Source organism: Clupea harengus, chromosome 18 (assembly GCF_900700415.2).
Source record: "Clupea harengus chromosome 18, Ch_v2.0.2, whole genome shotgun sequence".
Classification (NCBI taxonomy): Eukaryota; Metazoa; Chordata; class Actinopteri; order Clupeiformes; family Clupeidae; genus Clupea; species Clupea harengus.
The window spans coordinates 16,293,508-16,307,968 of NC_045169.1; the positions used below are offsets into that span (position 1 = coordinate 16,293,508).

The 14,461-nt window shown below is 47.3% G+C and overlaps 1 protein-coding gene across 2 annotated transcripts in view; it reads right to left on the bottom strand.

Moving 5' to 3' along the window:
• The window catches only part of focad (focadhesin), a 125,678-nt gene that overhangs the window by 4,133 nt on the left and 107,084 nt on the right, over window positions 1-14,461 (bottom strand). For both annotated transcript variants that reach the window (XM_031584637.1, XM_031584638.1), the window contains 15 exons: window positions 13,547-13,655; window positions 13,236-13,352; window positions 12,657-12,895; window positions 11,977-12,066; window positions 10,796-10,934; window positions 10,309-10,428; window positions 7,740-7,862; window positions 7,008-7,085; window positions 4,595-4,666; window positions 4,347-4,449; window positions 4,010-4,090; window positions 2,806-2,934; window positions 2,374-2,489; window positions 1,983-2,243; window positions 1,636-1,725 (listed from right to left, as the gene is read on the bottom strand). In XM_031584637.1, the coding sequence (XP_031440497.1) occupies window positions 1,636-1,725; window positions 1,983-2,243; window positions 2,374-2,489; window positions 2,806-2,934; window positions 4,010-4,090; window positions 4,347-4,449; window positions 4,595-4,666; window positions 7,008-7,085; window positions 7,740-7,862; window positions 10,309-10,428; window positions 10,796-10,934; window positions 11,977-12,066; window positions 12,657-12,895; window positions 13,236-13,352; window positions 13,547-13,655 (1,867 nt within the window). The remainder of the gene's footprint in view (window positions 1-1,635; window positions 1,726-1,982; window positions 2,244-2,373; window positions 2,490-2,805; window positions 2,935-4,009; window positions 4,091-4,346; window positions 4,450-4,594; window positions 4,667-7,007; window positions 7,086-7,739; window positions 7,863-10,308; window positions 10,429-10,795; window positions 10,935-11,976; window positions 12,067-12,656; window positions 12,896-13,235; window positions 13,353-13,546; window positions 13,656-14,461) is intronic.

Genomic DNA, 14,461 nt, shown 5'->3' on the forward strand with positions numbered 1-14,461 from the left:
AAAATATGAAGGATATGAAGTAAAATCAATAGTCCCAAAATGACTTGCAAAGTTAATGAATGTATTCACATTAAACTGAACATGACTACACACATACATGCATGTACGGAAGAGTAACGTATACATGTGTACACAAGAAATAGGCTACATTAGCACCCCAGTCTGGGAATACACCATCACCAGTCAGACTCAGAGAGAGTGGGACTGTAGACTTATCCATACGTCGTCATAACCCCACAAGAGAACGACAACCCCCTGACAGATTGAACATGTAGTCTAGAGACTAAACTCCAACAGTGGGGGAGAATACACCCCAGGGTTGAGGCAGTCCACCCTCTTTCCATAGTTCAGGAAATGTTATTTTGTTAATTTGTTAAATGTTATTATGTAACATTGTTAAAGTAAAAAGGACTGTTATATTAAAAAGAAAAGCAAGTTTCTTTAAGGTTTAAGACTGTTAGAAAAGAATAATCAATACAGTGAATATTACTTTTACTTATGGGGAATTAATAGTAAATGGGGAGGAATGTTGTGTATTGATATTGAATTAAGTTTGTTCCCTCGGGACATCCGTAATGCCCCACTGTTAACCTGCATAGAATGCTGGGTATTTTTGTCCTATGAAACGTACATTAAAGAATGCACGTTATTTCCATCACGGTCTCATGTCCGATCATTACTTAGTTGTATCAGTATAGAGTGTGCTATACAACAGTCTCTCTTAATGAAATCTGCCAATCCAAATCGCGTAATGTAAGACGTCTTGTCCTTTCCCAACTTGAAGGTTTTAGCGATGTCAGAATCAGGGAAGAGGGTTTGAAACAGCTCACCTATGTCATCATTGCTTTTATAGGACTGATGTTTTGCTACCATGTGTAAAGTCCAGAGCACCTCCACTTTTAATGTTGGCGTAGATCCGAATGCTGTCCGGACGTCACTTACCGGAGTTGTAGGCGTCAAAGTTGATAGAGCACGAGCAGACTGGGTCGCACTGGGGCCGGGTGATGCTCCCAATGAACCAGAACAAAATTGGGTGATTGCAGGTGTTTGCTGCCGGCTTTTTAGAGTGGCGTTATGTTTTTCTGACCTCCAATGCTTTCATACCCAAAGAAGCTAATTTCAGCGTTTTCTTGCACAAAGTGCAGCGGGCTTCAAATGGGTTATTTTCGACAGGCTTCAACCAAGCACTAAATGCACTGTTCTCGAGACAGATCTTGTTGAACTGGCACTTACCCATATTAGAAGCAACGTTAACATAAACAATTTTAAGGCACCACGTTATCCCACAACGCACATCGCAACACACTACCTTGGCGTGCTCAGCTCGGTCAGGATTCATCGGAAGTTTGCAGTGTTTTTATTGTTTCCATGTGGGTTTCGTTTTGTTGTGGAGTGATCCCCAAAACACGTTAAAAAGCACTTAAGTTTAAAACTTTATAAAAGTCACATTTTTATGACCAGTCAAAATCGTAATTAAGACTTTTTATGACATTTTAAGGCCTAAAATTCGGATTATCTGATTTGAGACTTTTTATGACTTTTTAAGGACCCGCGGAAACCCTGGTGTGTGTGTGTGTGTGTGTGTGTGTGTGTGTGTGTGAGAGTGTGTGTGTGCGTGTCAGTGTGTGTGTGTACCTCTGTGACTGTGGCGATCCTGTCAATCTCAGAGTCACTCATCTCAGACAGGCATTTAGCCACGCCCTCATACAGCTCCACATCAGCATCCTAGAGAGACGTCCAATCAGAACTCAGCTTTCACCAATCACCAACCATCAGGCTTATGAGCACCAATCAGGACTTAGCTTTCACTAATTACCAACCATCAGTCAATTTATTATTTTAAATTGTTATAACACCAATGCACACAATACACATGTACACGCACACACACACACACACACACACACACACACGATAAAGCAAGCACACACATATGCAAACAATCCCACCAGGAACACATGCACACACACACAAACACACACCTGTATGTGGCAGGGCAGGAGTGTGTATATCTTCTCGGTGACGGAGCAGAGGGTGGCCCAGCAGGCCTGGGGCGGGTTGGGCAGCGCCATTGCTGATGCCAGGCCACGCAGGACGGCCCGGCACAAGGTCAGGCGCTGGGGTCGAAGATCAGGGGTGAACTGCTGCACCCCCAGAGTGTCTACGTACACCTGCAGCTTGTCATCAGTCACGTGACGCATCCAGCTGCCTACACACTCATACAGGTGAGCACGCGTACGCACCTGATGACGAGAGAGGGCAGACGGGACAGGTGAATAAGGAGACAGAAACAACGGATACAGGATTCAGAAAAGGACTAACAAGATTGTGGCTACAGGATCCAAAATGAAAAAGGAGAACAAGATGGCTTACACTCAAACTGTGGACAAGGGGAGGAGCCAGCCACACCCCCAGGAAGAGTGAAGCACTCTGGGAAGACTGGGCTTGGCTGGCAGCCAGCTCTATGCAGTGGTGTTGCACCTCCTCACCTGCAGGGGGCAGACTTGTGTTTTAGAGAGATCAAAACTGTACAAGCTAAGAGGCTAACTGAATGATTAGAGAGGAGCCAAGAGGCTAGCTGAGTGATTCGAGAGGAGCTAAAAGGCTAGCTGAGTGATTCGAGAGGAGCTAAAAGGCTAGCTGAGTGAGCACTGAGAGGCAGGCTTAATGGGGTAGCACTAAGCCTTTGGCTGAATGATGTCGCACTACCAGGCTAGTTGAGTGATAAGCAAAGAGTTAAGAGGTTAGTTGAATGATCTGCAAACAACTAAGAGACTAGTTGCCTTATTAGAAAGGCAACTTTACCGAAGTTGAGCCTCATGAGTGGTGAGAGGAAGACATTCCAGTTGATGGGCGGGTACTGGACGGTCGTGCCCACCGCTGCCAGCGAGCACAGAGCTATCTTCACCGGCTCAGGGGTCATGACCTCAGGACCTACAGCAGACACAGCAGCACAGTGTCAGCAGGTGCATATACATTCAGCTACAGACAGCATATACATTCAGCTACAGACATCATATACATTCAGCTACAGACATCATATACATTCAGCTACAGACATCATATACATTCAGCTACAGACATCATATACATTCAGCTACAGACATCATATACATTCAGCTATACACAGCATATCCAAAGTATTTATCTGGCTCTCTCTTGAGAGTGTCTATTTAGGTAGTATATGTGAGATCCTCACACAAAACATTTAAGTACAGCATCAATCATCCCCTCATAAAGCTCTACTCTACTCTACTCTACTCTATATATACTCCATGCACTACACCCCCAAACACATTAGTCTGTGAGCAGGTAGCTGATACATGAACTCACTCTGTGCTGGTGTTGACTAGTCACAGGCATTTATGGACCTCACTAAACAGGCAGTTATGGACCTCACTAAACAGGCAGTTATGGACCTCACTAAACAGGCATTTATGGACCTCACTAAACAGGCATTAATGGACCTCACTAAACAGGCAGTTATGGACCTCACTAAACAGGCATTAATGGACCTCACTAAACAGGCAGTTATGGACGTCACTAAACAGACATTAATGGACGTCACTAAACAGGCAGTTACGGACCTCACTAAACAGGCAGTTACGGACCTCACTAAACAGGCAGTTACGGACCTCACTAAACAGGCAGTTATGGACCTCACTAAACAGGCAGTTATGGACGTCACTAAACAGACATTAATGGACGTCACTAAACAGGCAGTTACGGACCTCACTAAACAGGCAGTTATGGACCTCACTAAACAGGCAGTTATGGACGTCACTAAACAGGCAGTTATGGACCTCACTAAACAGGCAGTTATGGACGTCACTAAACAGGCAGTTATGGACGTCACTAAACAGGCAGTTATGGACCTCACTAAACAGACATTAATGGACGTCACTAAACAGGCAGTTATGGACCTCACTAAACAGGCATTAATGGACGTCACTAAACAGGCGTGGTCGCTTTAAAGCAGTGGGATGAGAGAAGAATGAGGAAGGCCAACCTTTCTTTCCGGCCTCTGTGAGGTAGTCCACTGCAGCTCTAATCACACTCTTCTCAGGCAAGTAGCTGAAATCCTGGGGAACTGGGGAGGGTGAGTGAGAGAGAGAGAGAGAGAGAGGGAGAGATGGAAAGAGAGGGAGGGAGAGAGGGACAGAGAGGGAGGGAGAGAGGGAAAGAGAGGGAGTGAGAGGTCAACATTTCAACTCAACTGCATCTAGGGAAGAGTTATGCTGTTACCCATACCAACTGTAGTTCCTTAGAAACTTCTACATCAGCAGCAGTGATGAGGAGCCTAGTTTGCTGATGCATGCTGGGATTTGTAGTTTTTGCAGTCTCACCTGCGGTGCGGGTGTGGCTGGAGGACATGTGGGCCAGGTGCAGGTGGCCCACCAGACACGCCCCATTTGACTGCAGCCCAAGCGCGCCAGAGAAGGAAATCACCTGACAAAGGAGAGGAAGAGAGAGAGAGGAGGAGACGGGGTGAACGTTTTACCTGTAGTGAGTGTGTTTTACCTGTGTATGTGTGTGTGTGTGTGTGTTACCTGTGTATGTGTGTGTGTGTTTTACCTGTGTGTGTGTGTTTTACCTGTGTGATGGATCTTATGACCTCGTTGAGTCGGCCCTGCTGCTGTGAGGACTGCTCCTGCTCACTCCTCAGCTGGAGAAGAGAAGAGAATATTTACCAAATACACCCCTAAAACACACTATCAGACACACACGGAGACCTGTGACAACACACGCTCTCACTGACACACACACACACACACAACCCACACAAAACACACACACAAACACACACACACACACAACACACACACACACACACACACCAATCAACCAACACTTCTCCCAAGCCCAATAGTGCCCCACTGTGGTAGACTGCTGCCAATGAACTTACAGGCACTCCATAAGGAAGCACCTATTTGAAATTAGTGTTTTTCTGGTAGCCATTTCAGTAGAGCCACACAGTTCTGCTGTTAACATTCAGATATACTGCCAGGGCATCCTCTGAGCTCCGACCACACTAGACTTTACCCAGTGCTAATAGCCAGGCAGATTGTGTGTGTGTGTGCAGAGATTGTGTGTGAGCGCAGAGACCATGTGTGTGTGCAGAGACCATGTGCGTGCAAAGATTGTTTGTGTGCAGAGATCGTGTGTTTCGGCAGAGATCATGTGTGTGTGCAGAGATTGTGTTTGTGTGCAGAGACCGTGTGTGTGTGCAGGCGCCTGTAGAAGATTCATCTACTGAGCACTCCAACCCAATAACAGACCTCCAAAATAAACACTAAATGTGTCATCACACACGACGCCTGTGTTGGCTCTTACACAAGCACACACACGCGTGCACACACACACACACACACACACACACCCACACTCACAGGGTTCTGTCATTAGTGAGACTGACACTATTGGCAGTGGTTATGGGGCTGAGCCATACTACAGCAGTAGGAGATGCATACAGGGTGTCCCCTCTCTCAGACACACACACACACACACACACACGCGCACACGCACGCACACACATACACACACACACACACACACACACACAGTCTAATACACAGACACACACACACACACACACACAATGCTGTCTGCTTTCTGTTACTATGGAGATTCTTCCTGGCTTCCCTCCAAGCATGATGGGATTTGCATTTTAATGGGAGACAGTCAATGTGTGTGTGTGTGTGTGTGTGTGTGTGTGTGTGCGTGTGTGTGTGTGTGTGTGTGTGCATGCGTGACAATGACAATGTAGTGTGACCAAGGTAGCTTGGTGTTTCTCTACAACTCTGTGTAATTCTGTATATAAATGTGTGTATGCATGTGCACGACTGAAGTACGGTGCCTGCAGGATGATCCAAAGTGTGTATCTCTGTGTGTGTGTATGTGTGTGTGTGTGTATCTTAGCCAGGGCTGAACTGGTGCTCATTGTGGTCTGAGGGTGTGTGTATGTGTGTGTGTGTGTGTGTGTGTGTGTGTGTGTGTGTTATCTGTGTATGGGTATGTGTGTGTCTGGGGGTGTGGGGTGCATCTGTGTGTAACTGCACCTCTACTCAATTTGAGTGTGTGTGCTGGTGTGAGATATCCACAGAGAGAATATCACAAAAAGAAACTGTCTCTGCCCTGGCTCCAATTAAGTGTGTGTGTACCCGTGTGTGTGTGTGTGTGTGTGTGTACCCGTGTGTGTGTGTGTTTGTGTGTGTCAGTGAGAGCATGTGTTTTCACAGGTCTCTGTGTGTGTGTCTAATAGTGTGCTTTTAGCTCTGTGGGTGTATATGTGTGTATGTTTGTGAGTGAGTGAGTGTGTGTGTGTGTGTGTGTGTGTGTGTGTGTGTGTGTGTCTTTGTGTGTGTATGTAACTGGCCACACAAACTTAGCACTGTCACAGGTGTGAGTTGGCAGTGCCCGTCAGACTGGTGCTCACCATGGTAACCCTCTTGGCACCGATGCCTAGTGGTATGGGGCAGCCAGTCTGAACGTAATTACAGAGCTGTCAAGCCCAGAAGAACACCACAGACCAACTCAATCAAACGCCTACCATGAGTGTAAGTATAGAGCGGACAGGGACAGACCAGCTCAATCAAACATCCATCAAAGAAGACAACATAGACCAGCTCAATCAAACATACATCAAGAGGAACTCTATTCAGACCAACTTAATCAAACACACATCAAGAGAGACTTAGTTCAGACCAACTCAATTAAACACACATCCAGAGAGACGAGATGTCCAAGACCAACTCAACCACATAACCCAGGAAGTGTTGTCCAAGACCAACTCAACCCCAACACGCATCAGATGAGCTTAAAACAGGGTCAATCAAACACTCTGTCACAGTGCTTTCTGTACAGTGACGGAAAATCAAGATAAATACATTACATACATTTATCTACACATTATATAATGACAATCCTACACGCCTACACACACACACACACACACACACACACACACACACACACAAACACACACACACACAAAAGCACAAACTCACCTGAATGAGAGCATCCTCTGATCCAACCAAAGCCACCAGACCATTAAGAGCTGCAAGCCTCTGCATGGTAGGGCAACCCTGAGAGAGCGAGAGAGAGGAGAGCGAGAGGAGAGAGAGAAAAAGAGAGAGAGAGAGAGAGAGGAGAGCGAGAGAGAAAAATAAAGAGAAAGAGGGGGAGAGAGAGGAGAGAGAGAGAAAAAAGAGAGGGAGAGAGAGAGGAGAGCAAGAGAAAAAGAGAGAGAGAAAGAGGAGAGAGAGAGGGGAGAGAAAGAGGGAGAGAGAAAGAATATCAAAATGACAAAGGCAAAGTTTAATTCAGCTCCATGTATAACTCTGTCCATGTCTAGAAATCAATTACAGTCCTGTGAAGAGCTTTGGTGAACAGAGTAAAAAGATACTAACCTCTATGGTAGTCTAACAAGCACTGAAGTATCTATGTATCTAATATGTAACCTCTATGGTAGTCTAACAAAGCACTGCAGTATCTATGTATCTAATATGTAACCTCTATGGTAGTCTAACAAAGCACTGCAGTATCTATGTATCCATGTAACCTCTATGGTAGCCTAACAAAGCACTGAAGTATCTATGTATCTAATATGCAACCTCTATGGTAGCCTAACAAGTATACTATCCATGTTGTTTCGAGTATACTTGGGCAATAAGTATACTATCCATGTTGTGGAGAATACTTTGGCTATAAGTGTGTGCTGGGGGTCCGACGGGCCATACCTCTGCCAGCAGGATCTTGGTCCAGGCGGCCAGCAGGCGGGGTTGGATGTCCTCTGCCTTCCCGTGACCACAGGAGGAGAGACCGTGCACTGCCACGCCCAGAGCCAGGGCGAAGCCGGGGGTCTGCAGCACACACAAACACACACACATTACATAGCACACACACACATATAACAGAGCACACACACACATACTACAGAGCATACACACACAAACACACTCACATATTACAGTGCGCGCGTGCACACACACACACACATGCACACGCACACACACACACACACACACACACACACACATATTACAGAGCACATACACACACACACACATGACAGAGCACACACACCCTTAATACAGCTTTTCCTGCTGCCTCTGAAGGCCCATGTGGGCGTAGCCCCTGTTTCTAGGTGGGGAAAAGTGGTTGCCATGGTGCAGGCGCTGCCACACTAACATGCTCGCTCTCCCTCTGAGTTCCCAGATCGGAATATCTCCCAGGCGACCTGCTGGTGTGTGTGTGTGTGTGTGTGTGTATCTGTGTGTGCGCATGTACCGTTGTGTGTCTGTGTCTGTGTCTGTATCTGTGTATCTGTGTGTGTGTGTGTGTGTATGTATGTATGTATGTGTGTGTGCGTGTACCATTTTGTGTCTGTGTATGTATCTGTGTATCTGTGTGTGTGAGCGCGTGTACCTTTGTGTGTCTGTGCTTGTATCTGTGTGTGTGTCTGTCTGTATACGAGTGTGTGTGTCTGGTTCCGCTGATCCCCATTAGCGGGGATCCGTTTAATGGGTGTGTGTGTGGGTGTGTGTGTGTGTGTGTGTGTGTGTGTGTGTCTGTACTGTATACGAGTGTGTGTGTGTGGTTCCGCTGATCCCCATTAGCGGGGGTCCGTTTAATGGGCGGATTAGCATGATTAGCATGATTAGCGGGGCTATTAGGGTAATCCCTGCGGGGCGACCAACCACAATGAGGCTTAGGAGAGGATTTGTCACTCCGCACACACACACACACACACACACACACACACACACACACACACACACACACACACACACACACACACACACACACACACACACACACACGATAAGAAAGAAGAGAGGTGGCCACAGAAGAAAGGGAGAGGACCCTCATATTAACCCAAAGAAGAGGAAGGGAGGAGGAGGAGCAGTGGGGAGGAAATGAGAGGAGCAGAGGGGAGGAGGAGAGGAGGAGAGATAGGAGCAGTGGGGAGAAGGTAGGAGAAACAGGATGAGGAGGAGGAAAAGAGGAGGAGAGAGGAGGATAAGAGGAGAGGTGGACGAGAGGATGAGAGGAGGGGAGGAGGAGGAAAAGGAGAGGAGGGGAGCAAACAGAGGATCAGAGGAGAGGAGGGTGGGCCTCCAGGGATATGCTGAGCGGATCAAACATAAGTGTACGGTGTGTGTATGTGTGTGCAGTGACGTGCAGTGATGTCAGTAAGAGGGTAAGCACTGAGTTATGAAAACCAGAATAGCTAATTTATTGTTTAGGCTAATAGGCTACGTCAAAACAGTACGCACAAGCGTGGCACACACGCACGGTCGATATCAAGAAATTTCAAATCAGGATGACATATCGTGTACTACTCTCAGTCTCTCTCTCTCTAGCACACGCACGCACGCACACACACCAGTTAATGTCCAGCATCAGAATGCTACCATTCTTTATCCTTAATTATTGCACAGCGGCCAATTATGTTTGTCAGTCAGCAACAATGAGAACACACACAGCTCAATTGAATATGAAGGCAAATGGCTTGCAGTCGGCATTAATTCAACCACGCTTATCAATTCAAAAATACCAATCGGGCAGGTTGTTCAAATCACAGTATCCCATTGAAATCCAAACTGTCTGACTCATTGAAAAAAGGAGGCAGGGATGGCAGTACAGCTGTTGACTGTTAGCACAGCCACATAGCCAATCCTTTTGCTGCAGTAGTTCATGTAAGGTTGGCATAGGCCTCCCTCTTGCTAGTAACTCATTTTTTATTTTTTTCATTAAAATCGAGCTTGGAGAAACTTCTCAGTTCTATGATATCGGCAGATACCGCTGCTGTCATTTTGACTTTGAATTTCGCAGGGATTACGCTTAGCTGGTGTAATGACATTAGCTGCGCAAATGTCCAGTAATATCTCGATTTTAATTGGTCCATGTTTGATACGTGATGTAGATAATTACTGGCATAACATATTTACGTGCAAAGGCACAGAAGAGTTGTGCTTTTCGACGTACATGTTAAAGAATACACGATCGAAATGCGCAACATGAGTTTTTCGTTCGTCGTCCGCAATGAATGGACAGTAAAAGCACTGCTTATTCTACCATTTTTTTGTATTTGATTATTCGTAACTGCTACATTTGTCATCGTAACGTCTAAACAATTGGAATAACACACATATTGCATATATAAATCACAAGAATAATCAGTAAAAATACAAATACAAGTTTATTAAATAAAATGATTTAATAAACATTTTTACCTTTGAATTTTGGCAGGGTAGGCAGTGCCTACCTTGCCTACCCTGACTGCACGTCAGTGTGTGTTTTTACCTGTTGGCTCTCTTCCGTCATGTTGCGTAATGTGCTCATGATCTCCTCAGCCTTGCCAGCACTGACCTGCCCAGAACTGAATCCAGACACACACACACATGCCACAGAGTACGCCAGCACCTACACACACGCACACACACACACACACACACACACACACACACACACACACACAAACACACAGAGAGAGAATAAAAGACACAAAATCAAAAAGAGAACAGGGAGAAATCCTTCCCCACTGCATTTAAATAAATCAGCCCCTGTGCCATGCAGCCCTGCATCACCTGCCCTTGGCTAGGCTAATGTGCCCTAACCCATCCCATCCTGTGGCGTGTGTGAGTGCCTGTGTGTGTGTGTGTGTGTGTTTGTATGTGTGTGAGTCTGCTCGGTGTGTGTATGTGTGTATGTGTGTGTGTGTGTGTGTGTGTGTGTGTGTGTGTGTGAGTCTGCTCTGTATGTGTGTGTGTGTGTGTGTGTGTGTTCTCACCTCCTGTGACATGCGTCCCTGCTGCTCGCTGGCCTCCTGCAGGCCGCTCAGCATCTTGTCGAGGGAGAGTTGCAGCCGTGCCTGCTGCTCCCCACCCAGTGCACACAGAGCCAACCCTGTGCCCAGCACACAGCCCGCACTGCCAGCACATCACCAGCAGGGGGCGCCATCACAAGGAGGAGTGGAAGGAGAGAGACAAAGGAAGGGAGGGAACATTTATGATGGGAGGGGCTAAGTGTTGATTGACATATGTCCCGTAACTATGGTAACGTGTTGTGGTTGTCTCCTCAGCGGCCAGAGATTATTATGCAGTAACAGGTCTGTAGCAGGGTTTCCGTAAGCCGGTAATTACCGGTTTCGCCTGGTAAAATGGATTAAAAAAACAATGAATTGAATGCTCATACAAAACCTAGCTATAACTTAGGCTATCCCTAAACAGGACATTTGTTATGCTATTAACAGCCTACAGTACTTTTTTTCCCAAAGGGTGCGACTTCCTCTGATGTGACGACTGATTCAGCAGCCCCACCTCTTATTGACGAGATGTTGTGGCAGTGATGACATCAGTCCGTCATCATCAGTCAGTTTAACTTTTGCAATGGCGTGCAAAGTGCTTGTTTATGAGTTCAGCGAGTGCCCCACCACTGCCCGTGTTAAGCGTGCCGCCAGAGAGGGGCTTCTCTCCGCAGATTTGCTTTAAGACTGCGCTGCAAAGTCGTCTGGAGGAGGAGAGAGTGAGAGAGTGTTTCCAACTCTTTAATGCCTATTTTGAACAGTAAATCCTGAGTGTAAAAGCTTGATTCTAGTCGAGGAAGAATAACACAGCACAAAACAGCAGATGGAAATGCGCTCAAATTTTCATTAATGATTAAAATATGCCAATGAGTTGGATGGAAACCCAGCTACTGACGAGTCGGCAACAGAGGACTTTGTTTGTGTGTTTAAGTGTGTGTGTGTGTGTGTGTGTGTGTGTGTGTGTGTGTGTGTGTGTGTGTGTGTGTGTGTGTGTGTGTATGAGTGTGTGTGTGCGTGTGTTTAAGTGTGTTTTAATGTCTGTGTGTGTGTGTGTAAGTGTGTGTGTGTGTGTGTGCTTGTGGGTGTGTGTCTAAGTGTGTTCTAGTGTGTGTGTGTGTGTGTGTTTAAGTGTGTGTCCACAGATGTTTGTGTGTATGCTGACTGACTTGTACTCGAGACTGGGGTCAAAGCAGCAGGCCTCCAGAGCATCCAGAGATGAGGAGAGCAGCTCAGACATGCACTGACCAGATACATCACTACAGAAGAGAGAGAGGGAGAGCGAGAGAGAGAGAGGGAGGGAGAGAGAGGGAGGGAGAGAGAGAAAGAGGGAGGGAGAGAGAGAGAGGGAGGGAGAGAAAGAAGGAGGAGGGAAGGAGAGAGAGGGAGGGAGAGAGAGAGAGAGGGAGGGAGAGAAAGAGGGAGGAGGGAGGGAGAGAGGGAAAGAGTGTGATGGGGAGAGAGAGAAAGAGGGAGAGAGAGGGAGAGAGGGAGAGAGAGAGGGGGAGGGAGAGAGGGAAAGAGGGAGAGAGAGGGTGAAAGAGGGAGAGAAAGGGAGAGTAAGAAGGAGGGAGGAATACAAATGGAAGCGCAAATTAAAATCAACTTCATTGGCCAAGTAGTTGACACATGAAAGGACTGTGCCTCTGGTTGTTGATGACTCACTCAAGACAATCTACATATGCAGACAGTGTCAATTATACAGGCACACATACACCAAATGCAACTGTCAATGACACACACTGCTGTATGAATCAGATGTGTGCGCAAGTGTCGTGTGTGTGTGTGTGTGTGTGTGTGTGTGTGTGTGTGTGTGTGTGTGTGTGTGTGTGTGTGTGTGTGTGTGTACCTGATTCTCTCCTCCTGTAATGCAGCGAGCAGCATGCCCAGAGCAAGGCCTGTGTGGAACTGTAGAGCCTGGGACTCGTCTGCAGCAGGCTGCCCAGGCAAGGCTGCTCTGAGCAGGGCCAGGATGGCGGGCAGGCCCTCCCTCTGGTAGGTGACCAGCACGGGCACCAGCAGCGTCAGGCCAAGAGCTGCACACGAGCGAGCGATCACACTGGCAGTGTTCTCACCAGAGTAGGAGCGCTGCACACACACACACAAACACACACACACACACACACACGCATACAACCGCACGCGCACACCCACACACACACGTTTACAAACACACAAAACAATTGAAACCACCTCAACAAATCATTAATGGTTACCAGGAGGAACATGCAATTTAAAAGAGTGATGTCATGTCCTCGTTAGGAGCACCTCCAAAGCCTGTAGGTTGTGGACAAGTTGGCACTGTCTGGGTTCTTTGCAGAACCTTTCTGATTTCTTCCCTGTGAGTGCCAGTGAGCGGTCAAGATAGAGAACCTGGTAAGGAGCATTGATCTAATCTAGATAATCTAGACAATCTCTGTCCACTCACGTGCAGGAACCAGGGGAAGACCTGCCCCTTCGGCCTGTAGCTGCTGCTCACTATGCTCAGGAGCGTGTCAATCACCATGGCCAGCCAATGAGCAGTGGGCAGGATCTCTGGCCCTGCCTGTGGGGAGAGACACATGTGTAAGTCACTGTGGCGTCACTGGACAGCTGTGTCCATGCATTAGTGAGTGAGTAAATGAGTGAGTGTGTGTGTGTGTGTGTCTGTGTGTGTGTGTGTGTGTGTGTGTGTGTGTGTGTGTGTGTGTGTGTGTGTGTGTGTGTGTTTTGCCCTGCAGGGGGCGCTCCCTCCCTCACCCCGAGTCCTCCTTCAGTGTCGGCCGGCAGGTTGCTCTCGTACTTGGTGAGCACGGCGGCCAGGCTGCTCAGTGCCAGGATGGAGTTCCCCTGCACCACCGGGCTCTCTCTGGTCACCACGGAAACAACCACGACACGTTACCATAGTTAATCAACACTTAGCCACACCCCGGAAATTCAGAAATTACTGCTAGTATGCTTTACTGTTACAGGGCAGCAACAGAACTTTACCTCAAGGGTTACAGCTGACACACACACACACACAAAAACTCGTAATCAGTGCACACACACACAAACTCGCAATCAGTGCACACACACACACACACACACACAAACTCGCAATCAGTGCACACACACACACACACACACACACACACACACACACACACACACACAGTTTAGGGTTTCGGGAGCTTGACCACAGTCAGCTCTGTCTTGTGTTAGCTGTGTGTTCAGCCATCCGAGACCTGGGAACCCTGCCCGTCTGTGTGTGTGTGTGTGTGTGTGTGTGTGTGTGTGTGTGTATGCGTTTCTGTATGTGTGTGTGTGTGTCTGTTTGTGTGCGTGCCTGTATGTCTGTATGTGTGTGTGTGTGTGTGTGTGTGTGTGCGTGCCTGTATGTGTGTGTGTGTGTGCGTGTCTGTATGTGTGTGTGTGTGTGCGTGCCTGTATGTGTGTGTGTGTGTGCGTGTCTGCGTGTGTGTGTGTGTGTCTTTTGCAGGTCTGCCCAGGCTGAGTGACACTTTCGGACACATGAATGGCCTGTGATCACGCGGAGAATGTTTGACAGAGTAATTGCTGAGGTTATTATTTCTGTTGAGCTCTAGACTGTGCAGCTCAGGAGTTCTGGAGAGTGTGTGTGTGAGTGTGTGTGTGTGTGTGTGTGTGTGTGTGTGTGTGTCTGAACTTTGGCTG